This window comes from Procambarus clarkii, chromosome 26, assembly GCF_040958095.1.
Source record: "Procambarus clarkii isolate CNS0578487 chromosome 26, FALCON_Pclarkii_2.0, whole genome shotgun sequence".
In the NCBI taxonomy this organism is placed as follows: domain Eukaryota; kingdom Metazoa; phylum Arthropoda; class Malacostraca; order Decapoda; family Cambaridae; genus Procambarus; species Procambarus clarkii.
Window position 1 is genome coordinate 18,203,694 of NC_091175.1, and position 17,397 is coordinate 18,221,090.

At 44.5% G+C, this 17,397-nt stretch overlaps 1 protein-coding gene and 1 long non-coding RNA gene across 2 annotated transcripts in view; one reads left to right on the forward strand and one right to left on the reverse strand.

The window, feature by feature from the left end:
- LOC138369037 (uncharacterized) overlaps positions 1–10,572 on the reverse strand; it is a 160,875-nt gene extending 150,303 nt beyond the window's left edge. The window contains exon 1 of the long non-coding RNA XR_011229728.1: positions 10,498–10,572. This is a non-coding gene — a long non-coding RNA (uncharacterized lncRNA). The remainder of the gene's footprint in view (positions 1–10,497) is intronic.
- The window catches only part of LOC123756834 (mucin-2), a 98,316-nt gene extending 85,055 nt beyond the window's left edge, over positions 1–13,261 (forward strand). Inside the window, 7 exon segments of the mRNA XM_045740205.2 lie at positions 949–1,053; positions 3,164–4,156; positions 8,518–10,175; positions 10,177–10,566; positions 11,316–11,428; positions 11,547–12,281; positions 12,865–13,261. Coding sequence (XP_045596161.2) covers positions 949–1,053; positions 3,164–4,156; positions 8,518–10,175; positions 10,177–10,566; positions 11,316–11,428; positions 11,547–12,281; positions 12,865–12,998 — 4,128 coding nt within the window. The 3' untranslated portion in view covers positions 12,999–13,261.
- Positions 13,262–17,397: the final 4,136 nt, after the last annotated feature.

The following is a 17,397-nucleotide window of genomic DNA, read 5'->3' on the forward strand; positions in this document are numbered from 1 at the left end:
TGTATGGAGTCAGCCTCCACCACATTACTGCCTAATGCATTCCATTTACTAACTACTCTGACACTGAAAAAGTTCTTTGTCATGCATTGTGCGTGGGCCTGGGACAAACAGTTTCAAGTAGCACGGGCTATGGTGAGCCCGTAGTGGACACAATTTACCAGTCGATAAATTTTTGACAAGTTCCATAACGAAAGCGCTCAGATTATTTTCCTTTTCATTTCTATGTGGATAATTTACGCATAACTGAATAATGTGCCTTTTGTGATCATTCTTGTAATATGTTATTGAATATGACAAAAGAGGTTAGATGAGTGGTTCCAGTTCGAATCCTTTCATCTCTTGGTGAAGAACGGACTAAGAGGTATGATGATTCGTCAAGGAATCATTCATCTAAACCTTTCGATCGTATTCAATAGCACATGTCTGCACCAACGACTGCCTTTAAAACATGCTAATGTACCATGTATGTGTAGTGTCTTGTGTATATGTGCTGTGTGTGTGTGTGTGTGTGTGTGTGTGTGTGTGTGTGTGTGTGTGTGTGTGTGTGTGTGTGTGTGTGTATTACCTAGTTGTGTCTGTAGGATTGAGCTCTAGTTCTAGTGTGTGTGTGTGTGTGTACTCACCTAGTTGTACTCACCTAGTTGTGTCTGCAGGATCGAGCATTGTGTGTGTGTGTGTGTGTGTAGAATAACACACATATCATATATATATAGATGTTTTGGAGATGCCAAGATTATATATATATATATATATATATATATATATATATATATATATATATATATATATATATATATATATATATATATATATTAGGCGCAATATTAGATGCGCCTTTAAAAAGAGGCACATGTAATATTGCATAATGTTTCGTGCCCTGTCATGTTGCTATCACTGAGGTGTTGCAAGCAGCCACCATTCGCTGGTAACGGTGCAACTTTGCCACAGGCTAAGGAGCTCAGCCCCCGGGAAGAGGACCCGCTAACCTGGCAGAACATGGCAAGGAGAAGCCCCGGCGGTGTGGCAACTATTGCTGACGTGGGCAACGCTGAGGTAAGCAGGAAAAACCATATTTGTTGAGATACTAAGATGTTTGTAAATATTAAGATGTCTCTGAAGATGCTATAAGATGTCTTTGGATATGTTAAGATGTTTTGGAGATGCTAAGATGTTTTGGAGATGCTATAAGATGTCTTTGGATATGTTAAGATGTTTTGGAGATGCTAAGATGTTTTGGAGATGCTATAAGATGTCTTTGGATATGTTAAGATGTTTTGGAGATGCTAAGATGTTTTGGAGATGCTATAAGATGTCTTTGGATATGTTAAGATGTTTTGGATATGTTAAGATGTTTTGGATATACTAAGATGTTTTTGGAAATCCTATAAGATGTCTTTGGATATGTTAAGATGTTTTGGAGATGCCAAGATATTATTTTAGCATATCAGGAAATTGAAAATTAAGGTGAGAATTTACTTTAAAATAATCTAGATTTGTGAAGAATCACGGAAATAGCATTTGGTATAATGTCTATTATCGTATATATATATTAGCAGAAAAAAACAAATAACTTGTCTATTTCACAGACAATGTGAAATAGACAAGTTATTTCTCTAATAATATATTAATACACTGATAGTATACTTTAGTCCTGGACATAACGTTTAAAGCGTATTGGTCAGTAAGGTATTGTGTTGGTCTTAATAGCCCTCCAGAGGCTGATAGGCCTCAAATTGAACTAGGCCTCCAGATAGGCCTTCAACCTACCTCCAAGCCACACCAGTTCCTACATGTCAGGCCCAACCACTTGGGGTGGACGGTAGAGCGACGGTCTCGCTTCATGCAGGTCGGCGTTCAATCCCCCGACCGTTCACCAAGTGGTTGGCCACTATTCCTTTACCCCCGTCCCATCCCAAATCCTTATCCTGACCCCCCTTCCCAGTGCTCTATAGTCGTAATGGCTTGGCACTTTCCCACTGATAGTTCCCATCTCTTACCCACATGCATATCATGAGTGTAGATAATATAATATGTGAATTCATTATTCATTCCGAGAATATAATGAATGAATAGAGGCCACTCGAAAGGAGCGAGGATATGCTATTCATGCCCGTGCCACCTAAAAGGTGGCACGGGCATGAATAGCCCGTAGGTGGTGGCCCTTTTGAGCCATTACCAGTATCAATAGATGACACTGGAGATCCGTGAAGGTGCGACTGCACCCTGCGTGACGGGAGATGTCTCCTGTCCGGATTAGCATTACTACAAGAGGTCTTATAGGATCAATGGGAAGCTGTCTATTGCGATACATCGACCTCCCCCCCCCTTCCCACGAATACTACTGAGTTTGCATTACTCGGCATAGTAGGCAAGGCCTGATTTGCCTAATAGGCGAAGTTATTTTCATTATTTAAAACAAAATTGTTTCCAGTTACATTCTTGTAACATTACATTACTGTCTTGTAAAGCCACTAGCACGCGTAGCGTTTCGGGCAGGTTTATTTCAATATTATTATATTAGGAACATGAATTACTGATTTAGTTATTTTAGGTTAGGTTAAGACAGGTTAGGTAGGTTAGGTTTGGTCATATTTCTACGTTAGTTTTAACTCAAAATAATAAACAAATTATATCATATGTAATGGAAAGCTTTATCATTTCATAAGAAAAAATTAGAAAAATATATAACTTCAGGAAAACTTGGCTTATTAGGCAAATCGGGCCTTGCATAGTAGGCTAAATAGTGCGTTTAGGCTATTAGGTACAACATATATACGTGTGTGTGTATGTGTGAGAGAGAGAGAGAGAGAGAGAGAGAGAGAGAGAGAGAGAGAGAGAGAGAGAGAGAGAGAGAGAGAGAGAGAGAGAGAGAGAGAGAGGTAAGTTAAACACCTGTATGCGTTTAGGTGGACATAAATAGGAGCTGCCTTGTATAGGCCAGTAGGCCTTTTACGGTTGCCTTAATTTTTCTTGTGCCCTAATCTCACTAAGGCAAATCTCCATTTGGACACAATTAACATTGTACAAGAAAAGGAGAAGATTTGCTCATTAAATCACTGTTTTGATTTTGTCAATAACTGTTTATTCTTTCCACAGCAAAATAATTATGTGATTATTTGTAAACAAATCAGATCAGTAACAGTTTTCATTTGATATTATCCAGTCTCCAGTTCCTCCACCTCACACGGCTTCTCTAGAAGCTTCACAACCAACTATAAACGAAACAATTGCAATAGATGATGCTGCAATAGATGATGCTGCAATAGATGATGCTGCAATAGATGATGCTGCAATAGATGATGCTGCAATAGATGACCCTGCAACAGATGACCCTGCAACAAATGAGGGGGAGACAGAGGAAGAAATGGAAGACGAACAGCTTACGGACTCGACGGAAAGTCCCGAGCCACCAAGAAAAGCAGTCGCAAGGTTGCGACCAATAATGGCGCGGCCCTCTCGTGCAGACATTGCAAAACGTCGCCAAGAATCTCGCTTCGGCGGCCCGCTCCACCTGAGCCCACCGAGGATCCTCCGTCAAAGCCAGTCCAACCAACCTACTTCGGAGACTCACAGCCTCGGCGGCCCGTTCCAGCAGAACCCGCCGAGGGTCCTCCGTCAAAGCCAGCCCAACCAACCTACTTCGGAAACTCCCAGCTTCGGCGGCCCGCTCCAGCAGAGCCCACCGAGGATCCTTCGTCAAAGCCAGCCCAACCAACCTACTTCGGAGACTCACAGCCACGGTGACCGGTTCAGATATCGAAGTCAGCCCTCGAAATACGCAGCCACCAAGGCTAAAACCACGCCTACCCTCAAGCCAGTTACACCCACATCCCCAACACCCACACCTTTCGAACTCACCGATACACTACAGGTCCTGGCCGACACAGAGCGCTCCAGCATATCTCTCACCAGGCCCATTACCACGACACAGGAGCCCTCCACCACGACAAATGAACTAGCCAAAACGCCTAACACTAAAGTCAGATCACAACCCCATGTTCCATCTGGATTCTCAAGATTCAGATATTCTGCCAAGACCACAGCAACAACAGGGCCCGCTACAACGCCCTCCTCGACATCCAGGCCGCCAACCACAACCCTCACAGCTGCCCCAGATATTCCCAGCGTGAAGCCACGACTTGAATCAAGTTCTGAGGTAGTCTTAAAGACAATCTATCATTTATTCCATTATTTTGACAGTCAGACGTAACAAAACATATCGAAATCAATAAACAGCCGGGAAAATTTTGAAAATTATTAAAAAAAAATAAATAAATAATGCTGTTTTTGGTATATATGTAAAAGGTTACATCTGGTTGTTCATGGTTTAACTAAGCTATTCATACCGTATTGGGCTGGATACTTGTTCTAAAATGACAACTAGCGATACGACTCGTAAACCTTCTTAAAACTCAGTTAACAACCCTACCTATATCGACTTGGACTGGTCGGTAGAACGACGGCCTGTAGGGTCGGAGTTCGATCCTCCAACGATCTAAGGGGTTGGGCATCATTCCTTCCCTCGGTCCCCATACTTCAGCTCCTTGTCCTAGTATACCAGCTCCTTGTCCTAGTATACCAGCTCCTTGTCTTCATATCCCAGCTCCTTGTCCACTTATCCCAGCTCCTTGTCCTAGTATACCAGCTCCTTGTCCACTTATCCCAGCTCCTTGTCCTAGTATACCAGCTCCTTGTCCACTTATCCCAGCTCCTTGTCCTAGTATACCAGCTCCTTGTCCACTTATCCCAGCTCCTTGTCCTAGTATACCAGCTCCTTGTCCACTTATCCCAGCTCCTTGTCCTAGTATACCAGCTCCTTGTCCACTTATCCCAGCTCCTTGTCCTAGTATACCAGCTCCTTGTCCACTTATCCCAACTCCTTGTCCTAGTATACCAGCTCCTTGTCCACTTATCCCAGCTCCTTGTCCTAGTATACCAGCTCCTTGTCCACTTATCCCAGCTCCTTGTCCTAGTATACCAGCTCCTTGTCCACTTATCCCAGCTCCTTGTCCTAGTATACCAGCTCCTTGTCCACTTATCCCAGCTCCTTGTCCTAGTATACCAGCTCCTTGTCCACTTATCCCAGCTCCTTGTCCTAGTATACCAGCTCCTTGTCCACTTATCCCAGCTCCTTGTCCTAGTATACCAGCTCCTTGTCCACTTATCCCAGCTCCTTGTCCTAGTATACCAGCTCCTTGTCCACTTATCCCAGCTCCTTGTCCTAGTATACCAGCTCCTTGTCCACTTATCCCAGCTCCTTGTCCTAGTATACCAGCTCCTTGTCCACTTATCCCAGCTCCTTGTCCTAGTATACCAGCTCCTTGTCCACTTATCCCAGCTCCTTGTCCTAGTATACCAGCTCCTTGTCCACTTATCCCAGCTCCTTGTCCTAGTATACCAGCTCCTTGTCCACTTATCCCAGCTCCTTGTCCTAGTATACCAGCTCCTTGTCCACTTATCCCAGCTCCTTGTCCACTTATCCCAGCTCCTTGTCCTAGTATACCAGCTCCTTGTCCACTTATCCCAGCTCCTTGTCCTAGTATACCAGCTCCTTGTCCACTTATCCCAGCTCCTTGTCCTAGTATACCAGCTCCTTGTCCACTTATCCCAGCTCCTTGTCTTCATATCCCAGCTTCTTGTCCTCATGTCCCAGCCCCGTGTCTTCATATTCCAGCACCTTGTCCTCGTATCCTAGTTCCTTGTCCTCATATCCCAGCTCCTTGTCCTCATTTTCTTTCTCAGTGCTGTATAGCCTAAGTGCTTTTTCCTCATAATTACCTGACGATCTATGACTGAAACGCCTCTGACGTTAAAGCTCATTATCCTCTCTCTTAAACAAAGGTAATGGGCCTTCCACTCAATACGTTCAGATTGAAACGGGATGACTACATGCCTGGGCTCAATCCCCGCTGACAAACCATACGTTTACCGAGCATTGGATCGACGTTAATAACGTTGATTCGTTGTCACAAAACAACGACATTTGTTCATATCTGCCTGGAGTAATGCTTACAGCTTTTGACGTTGTTTATTTAAGGGGTACGGACAGGGCAGTCACCTATATTTAAGTCTACCTTACAGTTCGCTTTCTGTGTCTTCCTTAGAAACCGTTTTCTGTGTCTTCCTTAGAGACCATTTTCTGTGTCTTCCTTAGAGATAGTTTTCTATGTTTTCCTTATAGCCTGATACAATTCTTAGATAATATAGCTAATTCTTCGCTATAGTGATGAAAGTATAATGAATAAAAAAGTTGTCAATCCAAAATATATGTGAGTAATGCGACTCATCTGCTACTATCGCAAAAGATATGTAATTTATCCAAGAGTTACCTAAATCATCCACGTTGTATCTGAATAACTAAGGAAGTATCTAAATTGCCTATATGGTGAGTAAATAATCTAGTAGTTATTTAAATAATCTAATCTAAAAGTTACCTAAGTAAGCTAGAATTAATCTAGCTTAAATTCCAGGTCACCTAAATAATTCAGAAGTTATTTAAACAATCTATTAGTTATCTAAATAATTCAGAAGTTTTCTAAATTATCCAGAAGTTATCTAAACTATCCAGAAGGATATCTATCGGGATAAGGCTTTGGGATGGGATAAGGCGGGGAGGGAGGTATGGGGTGGGTAGGAGGGGGGGTAGCAATGGGGGGTGGGTAAGAGGGGGGGGGGGTTATTCCTTGACGTGAACTAGAAGGTACAAAAATTCTATCTTTTGCTGACCCGGGGCCGAGGACCGGCCACGAACTTAAGAGGCTTCTACACAAGCTTAGAATGGACGTCGTGAACGCTTGAAACGTTGACGCAAGGTGTTGGGAGAAGAATGAAACGTTGACGCAAGGTGTTGGGAGAGGCTTGAAACACTGACGCAAGGTGCTGAGAGAAGCATAAATCACTGACGCAAGGTGCTGGGAGAAGCTTGAAACACTGACGCAAGGTGTTGGGAGAGGCTTGAAACACTGACGCAAGGTGTTGGGAGAGGCTTGAAACACTGACGCAAGGTGCTGAGAGAAGCATAAATCACTGACGCAAGGTGCTGGGAGAAGCATGAAACACTGACGCAAGGTGCTGGGAGAAGCATGAAACGCTGACGCAAGGTGCTGGGAGAAGTATGAATCACTGACGCAAGGTGCTGGGAAAGGCTTGAAACATTGACGCAAGGTGCTGGGCAAGGCCTTAAACGCTGACGCAAGATGCTGGGAGAAGCATGAATCACTGACGCAAGGTGCTGGGAGAAGCATGAAACGCTGACGCAAGATGCTGGGAGAAGCATGAATCACACGCAAGGTGCTGGGAGAAGCATGAAACACTGACGCAAGGTGCTGGGAAAGGTTTAAAACATTGACGCAAGGTGCTGGGAAAGGCATGAAACATTGACGCAAGGTGCTGGGAAAGGCATGAAACATTGACGCAAGGTGCTGGGAAAGGCTTGAAACATTGACGCAAGGTGCTGGGAAAGGCATGAAACATTGACATAAGGCGCTGGGAGACGCTTGAAACATTGACGCAAGGTGTTGGGAAAGGCTTGAAACGCTGACACAAGGTGCTGGGAGAAGCTTGAAACACTGACGCAAGGTGCTGGGAAAGGCTTGAAACACTGACGCAAGGTGCTGGAAGACTGACGCAAAGCGCTGGAAGACTGACGCAAGGCGCTGGGAGACGCTATATTTAACACCCAATAAGACTCTAAGAAACGACCGTCAAGACCCAGACTCAAAGACTGGAACGAGGCTGTTCGCTATAATGACCAATTAGCCTTGTCTTAACTATGCTCACCTCTTCACACACACACACCCTCAGATGGAAGACATCACCGGACTTAAGACACTCTTAAGACGGTCTAAAGACGTCACCGGACATCATCTTAAGACATCACGTTTTCTTTACTTCATTTAGTGTGCTCGACAGAACTCAGTCCTTGACCTTATTAAAAACTTGTTAAAAAGCAGTAAATAATTCTTAAATTTGATTCAATTTGATATGCTAAATATATTTAATATTTAAAATTTTTAAATTTAATAATTTAAACTTATTTGATTTACAAATTATTTGATTTAAAAATTACTATATTTAATCATTTAAAATTATTTGATTTAAAAATTACTATATTTAATCATCTAAAATTATTTGATTTAAAAATTATTTAATAATTTTAAACAAAATGTAAAATTATTGATTTTTTTAATTTAATTTAATTATTATAAATACTTAGTTAATATAATTTATGAATAAACATTTTTATTAATCTGTGCTTCCTAAAATAAATCTTTGCTTCTGTCAATTTATTTTTGGTGATGGGATATACAATACCCTATATATATATATATATATATATATATATATATATATATATATATATATATATATATATATATATATATATATATCCCTATAAAATGTTGTAGAATGAGAGAGAGAGAGAGAGAGAGAGAGAGAGAGAGAGAGAGAGAGAGAGAGAGAGAGAGAGAGAGAGAGACCATAAACATATGTAATTGTCTCGAACTATCGTTCCAGGTCAGCGGAGTGGGTTATGTAGGAGAAGCCTTTCGGCTCCAAGACAAGAGGCGACTCGGAACCATTCCTCCACGGCGCCGCCTGCCACCGATCTTCAACTGGAAGGACACTTCGGTGGCTGTCGGAACGGGAGTCAATGTCAAAGGCAACACGGAGGACACTAGGCGCTTCGGCCCGATACTCGTCTATGATAATCGGGTGAGGACCGACCGCAAGCACAAGGATGTGGTCGATTTGGAGAGGCTTCCGGAGACCACGGTCAGACCCGAAGACGAGGAGGAGGACGAGGTAGCCGCCGTCACTGATGCTCCAGTCGAAGACACGACTGTGTTTATTTACGAACGTCTGGGAGAGGGAGAAGAATTTGAAGACGAATCTATAACCAGTAGCGACGTGTTAGACTCTGAACCATCGTTGGAGGAAGTAACTACTTTGCCTTCGTCATTAGTTCTCCCAGACACGACCATTAAACCTGAAGAGGCTTCCTCTACAACAACCAAATCAACTACCACCGCGGCTACTACAACCACCACCACCACTGCTACAACTACCACTACTAAAACCACCACTACCACCACCACCACTCCTGAAGAAGAGGAGCCATCACCCACCTTACCCTCCATCCCAGCAGCCGTACTAGAGGGAGACGACATTACGGACCTCGACTACATCCACACCGAAAGCGACGACCTGCCCACTTACGACATCACTGTCGGGACTTCGGTGTTGACCACCAGCCACGTGCAGCCGCCTGGTGCTGTGGGCGTGGGCGAGGTGATCCCCGTCGACCTCCAGCCCGAACACAAGGCGCCGGATGCCGATGATACCACCGAGGCGACTCGACCATCTTTGCTGGGCACACTCTTCAGCATTTTAACGCGACCAGATCGCCCAGAACGACCAGAACGACCAGATCGCATAGATAGGCCAGATCGGATAGAAAGGCCAGATCGGATAGAAAGGCCAGATCGGATAGAAAGGCCAGATCGGATAGAAAGGCCAGATCGGATAGAAAGGCCAGATCGGATAGAAAGGCCAGATCGGATAGAAAGGCCAGATCGGATAGAAAGACCAGATCGGATAGAAAGGCCAGATCGGATAGAAAGGCCAGATCGGATAGAAAGGCCAGACCGGATAGAAAGGCCAGACCGGATAGAAAGGCCAGATCGGATAGAAAGACCAGATCGGATAGAAAGGCCAGATCGGATAGAAAGGCCAGATCGGATAGAAAGGCCAGATCGGATAGAAAGGCCAGATCGGTTAGAAAGACCAGAACTGATAGACCGACCAGAACTGATAGACCGACCAGAACTGATAGAACGACCGGAACGGATAGAGCGACCAGAACGGATAGAGCGACCAGAACGGATAGAGCGACCAGAACGGATAGAGCGACCAGATCACACAGACCTATCAGATGGGATCGAGAAGCCAGAACAACCAAGACCGGAAACGCTGCTACCACCACCACCACCACCACCACCAGATACCCACAATCCGGAAAGGACGAGACCGGAAAGAATCAGACCAGAGAGACCACCCCTGTCTTTCAGACCCCGCCCGAGACCAAGCGCCAGGCCTGACTTCGTCCCTCTTAGATTCCGCTTCACTCCTCCGCCGCCGCCTTCAGAAGAGACCACCACGCCGTCTCCGGTTTCGAAAGTCCACAGCGGCCCCAGACCCAATTGTCATATCTGCCGTCAATCCCTCCCATCTCCCGCCGAGTCGAACTACACCATCGCATCACCCAATCCTTCCCGCCTTTGTCTCGAGTAACGACCGCAATTCGCCCCATATTCCTCTAATCAATCTTCCCGATCCTATTCACACCCGTCCCAAGTCCCCTTTCAGACCTCCGAGTCCTCTGAACCTGCAGCCTTCTCCGGCTCTCGAACACGCAGGATCTCAGCCGGATCTTCCCTCTGAACCCATCATCGAAGGAGGATTCCAGGGCATCAGAGGTGAGGGTGTTGAACCTACCTTCGACTTCGCGGACGACTATGAGACGGACGGCGAGCCCACCTTGCCTCCATCGCTCCCAAATCTGAAGTGAGATATATTAGGTGTAAGCCACTGTTATTTAGGTGTAAGCCACTGTTATTTAGGGTGTAAAGCCACTGTTATTTAGGGTGTAAGCCACTGTTATTTGGGTGTAAAACACTTATTTAGGTGTAAGCCACTGTTATTTAGATGTAAGCCACTGTTATTTAGGTGTAAGCCACTGTTATTTGGGTGTAAGCCACTGTTATTTGGGCGTAAATCACTGTTATTTGGGTGTAAATCACTGTTATTTGGGTGTAAGCCACTGTTATTTGGGTGTAAATCACTGTTATTTGGGTGTAAACCATTGTTCTCAGTGTCATTATGGGTCAGCAGAGGCTGGAATACATGTACTAAAGCGTCTCATCCAACTTCAATTTCAAGCTATAACATAACTCATGAACAAATGCACATAACTCATTACCCTTCCTTACAAATGTAAGAGATAAATCAATTTAAAACTCTAAACATTATTAGTTAAGAACACACAGATTGAATGAAACTACAGAATACCTCTTTGGCCCATCGTAGCTCCAAATCTACATCCACTCAACTTAAATTGATGAAATTGCAATAATTTGTGTATGCCTAACGTTTAGTAAACATTCCAGCGAAGCCTCATCGCCAGAAAACGTGTTCCATAAATCAATAACTGTATTTCCAAACCAGTCCTTACCTCAGGACGTTTGTGAATGTGAACTAATCCAGTTGTAGTTGATATGTCATTGCCAGAATTAAATACTGTTGCGTTCTTACAGAATCATCCCGTTCGTTGCCGCGGACGCGCTCACTAAGTTGGAACACGGCTTGAGTACCGAGGATTCGCACTCCACACTGCGTTCTGTTGTTCCCGTGTTTATACCTCATGCTGGTGAGTCCTCATGTCCCAGACTGTACCATTGTCTCATTGATTGATTGATGAAGATTAAGCTACAAAAAGAGGTGGCACGGGAGTGAGTATTATATCCATTTTAAACTTTTTTTCTCAGAAGAGGACCAAGTCGGCAGTGAGTCTGAGAATGTTTCTAACGACCACCCAGAGGACGTTACTGAAGCAGCCACGGCCCCTACCTCAGTCACTCTCAGGCGTACGACCCCTCGCCTTCCCGCCGGCGACCGTCGTCCACCACTCCTCCCGCCTCGACGGACTATCATCCGACCCTTGAGTGACGATGGCTTAGCTCGACGTCCGTTCTTGCCCTTCCGTCGGCCCGGGGGAGAACGGCCATTACGTCCATCCCTTTTATCGCGACCAAATTCGGTCGAAGTCGCCACCGCCACACCGGAAATTCCAGACACAACGCCCATAGTAACTCCCGGGCCAAGTGTTCCCTTCAAAGAACTTGAACACCCTGATATCATCCCCACCCACAGCACCACCCATCAGCCGAAGCCGTCAACCACCCCGGAAACTACCACCCCACCGCCAGCAGTCACAACCATTCAACCACAGCTGCCACCTGCTCTACCACCGAAGACAAAAACCACGACCATCATCCCCACCCAAAGCGCACGACCGATTGTATCCAACGAAATCGCCAACTTTCTTCTACAAGATGTCTTCAATCTCCCAGAAGGTCACAACTCGCCGCCTGTCAGGTTCGCGCCAAACCAAGTCACCTCGAAGCCGATAGTTCCGGTGAAGACTTCTGTCGCGTTGCCAGATATTCCGCCGGCCGTCAGGGATCAACTTCCTCTAGCTACTGACCCCGTCTTGGCGTCAGGTGAGTCTAAGATCACCTTTCTGAGCTCCAAACTGCTCGAATACTTCGTGTTGAAGGCGGGTATTTATCCATACAAGTACACTTAGTATGAATACATTGGGAGATTATATAAATATTTTGCTGTGATAGAAATTAAAGCTCACATACAGGTAAAAAAAGAAGCGAAGTTTCGGTTTTAAGGATTCAAAACCTCATCACTTATAATTCTTCAGCGAAATTCAGTATCTTAAATTATTAAGTTGATTGAGAAAATTAGCTAGAGCCATTAAGAGGATTCGAATACCCTTGAATACACTCAAGCACACCCCTTAAACCACCGAACCACGATATGTTCAAGGCGTGAGCTTGAGAATACACAGGGTGCAGGATCGAATCCCCATCACGGCCCCTAACTGATTTTCTCCTTGACACATCACGTTAATACGACTTCTTTATGCCCTAGGCTGATTGATAATTTCCTCTAAGCACAAGTATGAATTAACATGCCACCTTAACAATCCCTCACACATTTCTTGCAGATCAACAAATGCAGTTTTCGAACATTCAAATCACTAAAAATGAATCATTCTATTTTTGTGTTTAGGTCTTCTGAAGCTCTCAGGATGCAACATCTATGGACGCATGTACGTTGTCAAGGACAGGATTCCAGAACTGTCAGCCAAGTGCAAGGAGTGCCGCTGCACTCCCGTCGGGGTCCAGTGCCTACCAATATGTTAGCAGTGCCACTTCAAGAAGCAGTGCCACTCTTGAAGACCCCCCCCCCCTGAACCTCCTCTCTCCCCACTATACCCTGGCTCTCTGCCCCGACCAGTGTTGTATATGATTGTTTCCTGTGACGTATATTGATTGTTGTTATACTAAGCTATAATAAAATGACTTATTGGGGATTATTATAGCATGGATATAGGTTGGTGAAAGTGTGGGACTCAACTATGCTTGAAATGTGTGAATATTTTAGTAAAATTAATATTTGTAGGAAATGCTATTTTATTTGGTCAGGCTAATACCTTTTAGGATTGAAATGGTGATGAATATACACATACATACATACATACATACATACATACATACATACATACATACATACATACATACATACATACATACATACATACATACATACACACACACGCACACACACATACACACATACATATGTGTGTATGAAGCTCAACCGACCAAAGAGCCAGAGCTCAACCCTCGCAAACACAACTAGGTGAGTACATACATACATACATATTCGTACACAACCCATTACCCTAAAATGAAAGTACTTATAGTAACTTATATAATCGGAGGGCCCCAATAGTACAGTCGGATTCGTTCTCGACCTACAATCGAGAATTCCGGGTTTCTACATATTGGTACTTCCCACCTAATAGTCACTGTAAGTACTGATTGATTGATAAAGATTAAGCCACCCAAGAGGTGGCACGGGCATGAATAGCCCGCAAGTGCTACAATTTTTTGTTTTTTCAGTATTCTGAGGTTGCATTTAACCTTCAAGCTGTTATCGCGGGGGAGGATACTGCTTCACAGTCTTTATGAGGGTGTCCAGCTGCTGGACACCTTTGTTGACCAGGAGAGTGGCTGTGTTGATGGCTTCAGGGTGGCCACTGCATGATTCAGGAACTCTTAAAGCTCTTCTAAGGTCATTGGTTGCTTCACATTCCAGAAGATAGTGAAGTAATGGCTTTTCTGTGACAGTTTGGCAGAAGATGCACTCTCTCTGTCGGGGTTCACCAATCTCCCAGTTGCATCTGTAACCTAGACGTAGTCTATATAGCCTAACTGCTATTTCCCTGTGGATTCCTTTTGGGATATTTAACCTTTCTAATTTGGTTGCCTGAAGATACCATGTTGCAGATGGCGAACCTTCAGCTATTCTCTGGTGTAGGTCGGCTTTGTTGAGATGTGAGAGTTTTTTGGTGATGATGTTTTTTATGTTCTCTAGGCTGGGTTGAATTGTTTTATGTATCACTGGATGACGAGTTGCCATTTTAGCAATTTCATCAGCTTTTTCATTTAATGGGATTCCAATACGGGATGGGATCCAGTTTAAAGTTATGTTGAGGCCTTTGCCTTTAGCGACTGCTCCAAGATACAAAATGGTGGTAATTATTTCCACATTATCTTTCCACTGTTTTTGTTCTAGTATTTGAAGTGCAGCTTTTGAGTCTGTGTGTATGATTGCATTTTGAGTGTTTTGTGCAATCACATATGCGAATGCCTGTTGTATGGCAAACAGCTCAGTTTGGGTTGATGATACTAGTCCTCCCAGTCTCCAATATGCCTGTACGCTGGTCGTGCAAAGAGCAGCGCCAGCACTTTCATTTTCTGTGTCCACCGTTCCGTCTGTGAAGATGTGGGTGGCTCCTGCTACTGCTATGCTATACATTTGCTCTTCTATTATGCGCCTTAGGATTGTCGGATCATAGGCAGCCTTTTTCATTGGGAGACTTTCTATTACTATTTTGAAAGTAGGCTCTTCCCACGGCGCGGAAGGAGTGTAATTTGGGTGTGGATGATCACCCTCTCTATCAATAATCATGTTTTTTAAATGTAGTCTGTTTAGGACTTTTCCTGCTCTTGCAACCCAAGAGTTTCCATTGTTTTAGCCTAGTCCAACCACCAAGGCCTGCCGTACTGGGATTGGATCAGAAGAAATAATTATCTTACTGATAATTGTAGCTGTCCTTTGTGATATTCTTTCTTGTAGAGAGGGCAAACCCGTCTCCAGTCTAAGAGTTTCAAGCCTGGTCCACATGGGGGCACCCAGTGCGGCTCTCACAGCATTGTTTTGGGCAACTTCAAGCTTTTTCCACTGTTGGTGTGATAGATTTGTGAGTGCAGGTGCGGCATAATCGATCACTGATCTGACTGCCTGTACATAGTATGTGCGAAGGACTTGCAGATTGGCTCCTCCAGAAAGGGAGGTTAGCGACCTGAGGATTGCCGTCCGGGCCGCAGTTCGCTCTCTCAAGTAAGTGCCCTCAGCATTAAAATTCATGTGTGTGTCCAGGATGATTCCTAGATACTGATAGGTGTCGACCCATTCTATTGGTTGACCCTGTACTGTGAGTTGGATGAAGATGAAGATGAAGCCACCCAAAAGGTGGCACGGGCATGAATAGCCCGTAAGTGGTGGCCATTTTAAGCCATTACCAGTATCAAGAGCTGATACTGGAGATCTGTGGAGGTGCGAATGCACCCTGCATGATGGGAGATGTCTCCCTTGTGAATGTGTTAAGATGAAGATGAAGCCACCCAATAGGTGGCACGGGCATGAATTGGTAAGTGGTGGCCCTTTTGAGCCATCACCAGTATCAATAGATGATACTGGAGATCTGTGGAGGTGCGACTGCACCCAGCGTGACGGGAGATGTCTCCCGTGTTTTAAACAGATGAAGAAGATGAAGATGAAGCCACCCAAAAGATGGCACGGGCATGAATAGCTCGTAAGTGGTGGCCCTTTCGAGCCATCACCAGTATCAAGAGCTCATACTGGAGATCTGTGGAGGTGCAAGTGCACTCAGCGTGACGGGAGATGTCTCCCATGAATGTGTCCAAGATGACGATTAAACCATCGAAAAGGTGGCACGGGCATGAATAGCCCGTAAGTGGTGGCCCTTTTGAGCCATTACCAGTATCAAGAGCTGATACTGGAGATCTGTGGAGGTGCAACTGCACCCTGCGTGACGGGAGATGTCTCCCGGACCAAGTGGTGACCAAATGGTGTGAGTTGGATGTTGGGCTTCGCTATTTTTATGGGCATGGCCTTTGACTTTGAGGGGTTAAGTTTGATCCCAATCTGTTTTGCCTCTTTACTGATGCAGTCTAAGCATTTGGGTGCAAGGCGCGCCGCATCCCTTCCTTTTATGATGATGACAAAGTCGTCCGCGTAGTTTAGCAGCCTGCAGTGATGTGGGAGTTTCAACCTCATTATTCTTTCCATTAAACAGTTGAAGAGAAGAGGGCTGAGAATACCTCCTTGCGGTGTACCATTTTCATGTCTTTTGTACTCAGAGACTGTGCCATGAAGTTTTACTCTTGCTTCTCTGTTTATGAGACAGTTTTTGGTCCAGGAGAGCAGGTTGCCTCTGACCTCTTTGTCAATGAGGCAGCAGAGAATAGCTGGGGCGCTAGCCAGTTCAAAGGCTTTTTCGAGGTCCAGGAATATCAGCATTCCTGGTCTGTCATTCAAGTGGGCTAACAGAGTTGTAATACATTCCACTGTGCCAACCCCTCTTCTATAGGCATACATATCATGGTGCAGTTTAGGCATTTTCCACTCCAGTCTGTTGAGTGCCATTCTGTCAGCCGTCTTGGCTGCACACATAAGTACTGTAATTTGTCAGTACTTACAGTGAACTGTATCCACCCTCATTTCAGGAGGATGGGTTGACACACATTGATTTCAGTGTCAGAGTAGTAGACAAATAGAATGCATTAGGCAGTGATGTGATGGAGGCTGACTCCATACACAGTTTCAAGTGTAGATATGATAGAGCCCAGTAGGCTCAGGAATCTGTATATTAGTTGATTGATAGTTGAGTGGCGGGACCAAAGAGCCAGAGCTCAACCCCCGCAAGCACAATTAGGTAAATTAGGCAATTAGGAAAGTACATCTTTGGGACCACCAGCTTGAACCGAATGCATTTTAACAAGTTATTGAAGGAAAAACGAATGCCCATATGATCCGTCGTTTTCTCCATAGGTTATAATTTATGAAAAAACTTAATTATAACAGGACTCTGAACACCGCCTTTCAAGTTTAAACAAGCGCTCGATCAGGCACAATGACATGGCTGAAGATATGATGACCAAACAACGACACATCAGATGGAGAAACGACGACGTTTCGGTCCATCCTGGACCACTATCAAGTCGTACGTGTCTTGATAATGGTCGATACGACTTGATAATGGTCCAGAGGCCAGATTCACGAAGCAGTTACGCAAGCGCTTACGAACCTGTACATTTTTTGTTCAATCTTTAGCGGCTTTGTTTACAATTATTAAACAGTTTACAATTATTAAACAGTTTACAATTATTAAACAGTAAACAGTGGAGCTCCGAAGCACCAGGAGGCTGTTTATAACAATACCAATTGTAA